The following is a 7,938-nucleotide window of genomic DNA, read 5'->3' as shown; positions in this document are numbered from 1 at the left end:
GATTCACTTTGTTATAAAGCAGAAACGAACACACCATTGTAAAGCAATTATACTCCAATAAAGATGTTAAAAAAAAATAAAAATAATAAAAATTTTAAAAAAGAGCCTGCTGTTTCAAAAAATAAATTAAAATTCAAAGAAAAGAACAATGTGAAAGAAAAAAAAATAAGTAAAAATGATAAACCCCCCTAATAAAGACAGCAATTAATCAGTTAAATAAAAGCAACTACAATATCAACAAAGAGAAACAAATAAAATTTATATTCTATCACCCATTGACCAAATAATGCCAAAACATTAGAAAAAAAGATCTGAATTGATACATGAAATACACACAAAACAGCTGTTATAGCAGACTATTTGAAGAATAGAGAAAATTTGAAGGAAACTTTAAGAAGTAAGAAAGAAAAAAGGAAGAAAGGAAGAGAAAGAGAAAGAAAGAAGAAAGAAAAAAAGGAAGAAAGAAAGGAAGAGAAAGAGAAAGAAAGAAAGAAAAATCAGATAGATGGGTAGATACATACACAAAAGATGGAAACATGTATATCACTAATTCTGAATATGGCTACAGTTCCTTATTTGCATTTTTCTGTATTTTTTAAGTTGATCAAAATTAAAAATATTACTTAATCAAAAAAAAATGTATGTCCAAGATTAACAAGACTGGACTCTACCACTAATGAGTAAACTCTCTAAATCTCATTTCCTCAATTGTATATTAAGAAAATGAACCATTATTTAATCTATTAGGTTCCTCCTAAATCAGATATTTGATAGGTTTATGATTATCACTTAATATGTGGCACAGTGATAAAATGACAAATGGGCTTGTATGTTTCTGCTAGACTCTCTCTCTTTCTCTCTTTCTCTCTCTCTCTCTCTCTCTCTCACACACACACACACACACACACACACACACACCCCTCAGCAGCTGCTGGAGAGGAAGAAATTTCAAAGAAGTGGTCTCAGCTGGAAATCCTCTTTCTGCCTAGTGAGGCTCATTTCTAATTGTCTGACCCCTCTGGACATGATGCATATTTCAGTTCTTTTTCCCTGATGGACAGCAGAATCAGTCTACTCCTGTTTTTATATCTTACTCTGAAGTTTTACTACTTGTTTATGATAGTTTCACATTTTTATAAATTTTACTTTTCTGTCCTTACCCATTTATTGTGCAAAAAAAAGCACAAATAGTTGTAGTCTAAAAGTCAAGCAAAAGTTAGCAAGACAAAATGTGCCAAGATCAGGGGATACTCCGTTTCTTTCTAATGTAGCTTTTCTGTAATTGTTGAATGAACGAATGAACGAATGGATTCTCCCATGTGAGCCCAAAGCAGGTTTCATGTATTTTGTCCCAGAGGGGAGACCAACTTGGCTGTCCCACTCGTGTTGCATAATTTTCCCTTCTTCAGTCTAGGCTTCCAGCCATGATCATCTATCCTTCCATCTCCACGTACTATAGAGCAATTGATAGATAGTAGTTATTCCCCGGTGCGGGAGTCACATATAATCCAGCTCCTTAGAATTATCACATCTCTGCAGTGGATTCTTCCCTTGTCACCTGGCATGCTTAGCTGTGCCCCTTATGAGGGCTGCAGTGTCCAGATATGTACAGACTCAGAGCTATTGTTTCAGAATACAGCCCTGTGGCAGAGAGACCCACTTGGAAGGCAAGCTGGGTGCACATGCATGTACACTCTGCTAAGTGTATGCTATCCTGAGTCCAAGAGGGAAATGGTCTCTGTGTTCCCTAAAATTGCAAGTCTTTCCACTTTCATATTGTCTCAGGACACTGTGTGTCCAGAGCTGTTAACATATTCTAAATACAGGAGAGCAGGTTGCAAGAGCTCCATGGAAATGCATTAGCAGCTTTTCAGTGAGCTTATTACAGTGTTAAATGGCACCACTTGGGTAATCCTGAAAATTGGCCCCTGTGTACTAAAAGCCCAACATTCCCAAAGCTGGATAAAGGATAGAGGAGAAAAAATTGCTGGTGGCTTATTAATCAGTTACAAACTAAAGAGAGGAAGTGTGCTTTGAGGGTTTTTTCCCCTAACTTGCATAGCTAAGTGGTAACTAATAAAGCAAACCAAAGTAGCACTGAATGTTATTTTCTGCCCCTAGGACTTTTTCCAGCTATGAATGTCACACCTGGACACTTAATTTATTATGTGAAAATGCAAAGCAGGAGGGGAAAAAGGACTCCTGTATTTGGAAGTTCCCACTTTCTTTTGCTAGCTTGTGATGACTACGTGATGTGCAGCCATTGAGTACTTACGCTGATAGACAGCACGGGACCAATTTTGTACATACAATATCTGTCAGTCCCGGCGCAGATGTCTTTGAGGTCCTCTTCACTGTCTTCCAATCTGAGCTCCTTGTGCATAAACAGTGCAAATGCTTTCATTCTGTTAGGGCTTCCACCAACGCAGACAAACTGTTAATAAAAATAAACAATGACCTGCCTTTTAGTAACTGAGATAAAAAGCAAGGGTCAGCTTTCAACTTTAATGTTTTTATTTTATTTTTCAATTATATTCTTAAGGGTATATGTAGATGTTATGGGCTATGTTCATGAGTTAACTAATTGGCATCATTAACCGGTAAATAAGGCAACCAGAAACATAGTTTATGCACATAATTAGTAATGAAAAAGATAATCACAAAATCAAAGTAAGTGTTGATTTTGTTCAGGTGGGTGTTTCCTGGTGTTTTTGTCATGGTGAACATCAAGAAGCATCTTAAGTGGATGTAGGCAGCCTATTGTTGGGCATTAGCGGGCTATAGGCTTAATGTGTCAATTCCGAGGACATGGAAATAAGTAACATGAGAACTACAAGTTTAGATGTTTTTCTGATTCTACATTCCCGATCATACGTTTTTATTATAAAATATACTATGTTAATTTAAAGCTTTAAAGAAAGCACATCAAGACTTTCCAACTTCTCATTCAGAAGACATTTTCATGGAACAAGCCTTATCATTGTAGACTAGAAATCTCACTACAGTATTTCTTCATTTCCAACGATTTGGTTTTATTTTTGTCTATTCACATTTTAACATCTCTGAAATTACAATATGGATTGCGGTCAAGGGTGTCAAATCTAATGAAACATGGTAATAAAACTGTCTGGTGGTTGCTTGTGCAATAGCCTCTTAGGGGTACATCAGTCCCAGGAATGGGAGAGGTGGATGTCAGAGAGAGGATGGGCATGGCCTAAGAGCAGCGTGGATGAGCAGCCAGACTGGTGGGGACCAGGGCTCAGCAGTGGGGAGGAGGAGTGGCAGCAGATGTCAGAGACCCGAGGAAGCACAGCCCACAGAAAGGTGCCAGGTGCAAAGTCATTCTGGAATCTGAACTGAGCAGTGAGGTGCACAGAGTCTGAAGAGGCTCCGAGTCAGAGAGATAAGGCAACACAGTGGTTAAAGGACTAACCTTTGAGGTTAGAGAAACCTGGCTTTGCACCCCAACCCTGTCTCTGATTAAGTAGTTTGTTCAGTGTTATACATGTAAACTCTACGTGCCTCAGATTGTCATCTCCAAAATAGAAACAAACAAACAAACAAAAACGTAGTATCCTTCAGAGGGTTTTTGTGAGGATAAGATGGGGTTGAACATGATGGGGGACAAAGCCACGCACTTTCTGAGTGGTCAACAAATGGCAACTTCCATTTTTCATATCATAGAGCAATTTCCTGGCCCTGCTTTTGAGCTTGCTTATTTGTTTCTGTTTTTGTGGAATTTAGTGCAAATGAAGCTAGTTCAAATCCAGTAAGGAAAAGGCAGCTGGTAGTGCCTGACTGATGTGGGCAGCGTTAGGCAGAGCTTCAGGATTGCCAGTGAGGCCCCTCACAGGGATAAAGAGTATCTGCCTAAGGAAATAACTAACTGAGGTTGTAGAATTAGGTGCCCGATTCACAATTTACTGTGAGTATTGGGTGGTCTCATTACATGATGCATTTTTTTTTCCATTTAGCAATAATTCCTGTGCCACCCTCATTCTCGATTGTGGGATGTAATTATCCTTTTATCCAGGCCCTCTGCCTCTCTTCTACCCTCATTATTATCTTTTCTGTGTCTTCTTATGAGTTTCTCTGTTGGGGCCTAAAGTTGGTAATGAACTGCAATGAAAGTTAGCCATCAAGGCTGAGTAGCAAAGAGGATAAGACCATGGTCTAAAGTAAGTGTTTAAATTAGTATTGATTATTCGTGAAATTTTCCCCTCTGTTCGTATGGATAGTTAAGACTTAGCTCAAGATCCAAGTACAAGGAGGTCATTTTTGTTGTTGTTTCCTTTTTACAAAATACAGTAGTTTGAAAATAACCTCAGTGTGTGGTGCCAGTAAATGTAAATTACAACTATTCAGATTGACCATAAAACCAAAACAGATGTTGGAATAGCTTGTGGTTTGAATTCTTCTTTGAACTGTAGATATTGCTGTAATCAACAGGAATTTCTGAATGTTTCTGGAGACATAAAGATGATAAGTGTAGACAAAAGCGTTTTTGTTCTTGAAGACTTACTTCTAAATCAGACTTACTAAATATCACCTCTGGACACAATTTTCAGTCTGGCTGCTTTGACGAGGAGTAAAATATGGCTGAAGACCACCAACCAACAATGAATTTAAGTGACACTTTCTGTGATTTATGTCTCCCCCCAAAAATTATCATTTGTCCTGGTTTTATCAAAGAAGATAGAAATGTCTTGGGAAGGAGTCTGAAGCATTACAAAACTATGTTAAGGACTTTGCCTAAAGACTGCCAGAATGAACTCACTTTCAAATATGCCTAGTGTCTTGAAAGACTTAGCTTTGCCATGTTGTATTTATCTGGTCCTACTGCAGTATATGTATTTTGTCTGTTAATAAAGGAGTATAGAGACTTAAAATACATATTACATAGTGTTATAAGATAATGCTTTTCCATGTTACTTGAAATTTCTAGGGAGAGATTGGAGGGTACCAGTTAGTGATGTTATAAAAGATATATTTGGAGGTTGAATTTGAGTAGATAACTTCTAAAGATACTGCACTATATTTTTCAACTGATTGATTGATTCAAGTCCATATGACAAAAGACATTAGCTATTTACCAAAACTGTTCCCCCTTCTTTCTGGGCACACTACTAAACTCAACTTCCCAGCCTCCTCTTCAGTTAGATGAGGCCATATGCCTGAGTTCCAGCTACTAGAATGTGAACAGAAATGATGAGTGTCACTTCCAGTTCTAGTCCATAGAAATCTCCCATTGGTGATCCTATAGATTGTCTTCTATTTGTCTGCTGAATGGGTGCTGACACCCAGGGAAACTTTGCAAGGCACTCCTTGAAGGTGACAGAGCAACAAGATAGAAGGAGCCTGGGTCCCTAATCACCAGTTGGAGGAAAGCCACCGATTGACCAGGAACACCCACTTGGTACTCAGTGTGAGTGAGAAACAAACTTACATTGTGTTAAGCCACTGATATTTTGAAGTACCAACTAACAAAACCTTTCAAGTACAGTAAGTAAGAAAATGAAGAAAATAGGAATGGTTGTCAGAATCTTTAAGATTTAAAATTTTACACACCCAGAGTTCTCCTTTTCTTTGAAGATAGTGCTGTTAATAATGATTATCATCTCTGTGAAGACAAGGCTGAGTTTTCAGGTACTGATGGATTATGTCCTCTCTTGTTAGCTAGAATTGCTGCCCTGGGATTTAAGGGAGTCGAGAAATTGAAGCTAGCATGTTCTTATTCAAAGATAAGAATGTAACTGGAAGGAGGCAAGTTTCTGAGAAGAGCATCTATAAATATAAGTCAGGCTTTACCTGTTGCCTCTAAAGAATAGGTTAAACAGCCAATTCTGATCATTTGGAACTACGTTACCTGCTCCCCAGTCTACACCCCGCCCCCCCCCACACACACACACTTTTGCCTCCTATCCATCAAAATGGCCCAATCAATAGAGTTGTACTCTGGTAGAAAAAAATGGTTTCTAAACCAGAACATGTCTTTTTATCCAAAAGAGAATCTATTGAAATGGTCCACAGCCAGGTGGATTATGAGCTTGTAAGGTTGTATAGTGGTTATGACGAAGTATGAGAATAAGTGCTGATAAAAATCTAGTCAGGTAGAGGAGAGACAGATACCTAGATATGTAAATAATAGATCACTTTCGATCTCAAAAACATCAGTCTTCTTAGTTATTAATTAGATGTTCATGTTAGTTTATTAATTATGATAGATCATTTAATTAATCAGGACTATCCTTATGTAAGCGTCCTGGAAATGTCATTGTGAGGCATGAACCTCAAACCTAACATTTGAGTTCAGATGAAGTCCAATTAATGAGTATAAAAGACAACCTTGATCAATTTACTCTTGGAGCATAAACATCAGAAACAGCAGTAGGAAAAGAGGTTCCACTGAAAAGATGAAACAAAAGAACGAGGGAGGCCATGAAAGAGCAAAGAGCCGCTGACTGCAGAGGAGTAGGGAAATGGGCGGGTCACATCAGATCAGCCCGCACCATCACACCTGTGCCTAGGAGAGATGGGAGGGGGAGGGAGCAATGTAGCCCCTACTGTTAATGAATATCATAGATTTATTTCTTCTCCTCCCCACCCCGCCACCCTTCCTTCCTTCTCCTCCTCCTCCTTCTTTGTCTAGCTAACCTCCTCCTCCTCTTCCTCCCCTTTCTTCAATGCCCCCTGTCAATTAATGGACTATTCTCAGTTACGATGACTCAAAAAGCCCAGCTAGTGCAGTGGGCAAGAACCCTGGAAATTGGACTTAGAAGAATTTGGTCCAAGTCCTAGCTCTGCCACTATATGGTGTACTTTGTTAACCAGCTTTGACCACTCTGAATTCAATTTCCTTGTTTTATGGAGGAAATGAATATCTGCTACACACATCTAAAAGAGGGAATGTGAAGACTTGAGATAGTGGATCTGAGAGCTTTTATTTTTGTTCCTGTAATTGCTAAAGGAGTGAATAAAAGTCAGATGAAAACTGCACAATTCTCTAGTGGTGAGACTGTGATTAGGTGTAGGCCTTTTAGAAAGCAAAAAAAATTTTTTAAAGTTCATTCCCTTTGACCATTTCTGTAAATCTTCTTAATAGACTTAAATGTGAAAAAATTATATGTACAAAATATCCATTTGAGTGCTGTTTATGATAGAAAATACTTCAACATTAAAGTCAATAGTAGACTATGTAATGTATGGCACAGGCACTTGGCATCCATAAACCATGTGTTTCAAAGAGAACATTATAATATGGGGAAATGTTAATGACATAAAGTTAAGTGAAAAACACAGACTGTAAAGTTATGTAATTCCAACTATTTAAACATCTATTTGTTAAAAAAACTGAAAGAAAAGAAAATAGGTTGATGGCATCTTTGTTTAGCTGGTAGGGGTTTTTTTTAGAAGTGTTTTTAAAAATCATTGTTCTATGGCTTCCCTGGTGGTGCAGTGGTTGAGAGTCCTCCTGCCGATGCAGGGGACACGGGTTCGTGCCCCGGTCCGGGAAGATCCCACATGCCGCAGAGCGGCTGGGCCCGTGGGCCATGGCCACTGAGCCTGCACGTCTGGAGCCTGCACTCCGCAACAGGAGAGGCCACAGCAGTGAGAGGCCTGTGTAATGCAAAAAAAAAAAAAAAAAAAAAATCATTGTTCTAGATTGGTTCAAGATGGCAGAGTAGAACGGCATGCGCTCACTCCCTCTTGCAAGAGCACTGGAATCACAACTAACTGCTGAACAATCATTGACAGGAAGACACTGGAACTCACCAAAAGAGATACCCCACATCCAGAGACAAAGGAGAAGCCTCAATGAGAGGGCAGGAGGGGTGCAATCACAATAAAATCAAATCCTATAACCATTAGGTGGGTGACTCACTAACTAGAAGTACAATTATACCACAGAAGTCCACCCACTGGAGTGAAGGTTCTGAG

The 7,938-nt window shown here is 38.8% G+C and overlaps 1 protein-coding gene across 1 annotated transcript in view; it reads right to left on the bottom strand.

The window, feature by feature from the left end:
- The window catches only part of UPP2 (uridine phosphorylase 2), a 52,023-nt gene that overhangs the window by 23,474 nt on the left and 20,611 nt on the right, over positions 1 to 7,938 (bottom strand). Inside the window, exon 3 of the mRNA XM_024122368.1 lies at positions 2,276 to 2,434. Coding sequence (XP_023978136.1) covers positions 2,276 to 2,434 — 159 coding nt within the window. The remainder of the gene's footprint in view (positions 1 to 2,275; positions 2,435 to 7,938) is intronic.

Source organism: Physeter macrocephalus, chromosome 2 (assembly GCF_002837175.3).
Source record: "Physeter macrocephalus isolate SW-GA chromosome 2, ASM283717v5, whole genome shotgun sequence".
In the NCBI taxonomy this organism is placed as follows: Eukaryota; Metazoa; Chordata; class Mammalia; order Artiodactyla; family Physeteridae; genus Physeter; species Physeter macrocephalus.
The sequence above is the reverse complement of the archived record's forward strand: the minus strand, read 5'-3'. Positions and strand labels throughout refer to the sequence as shown.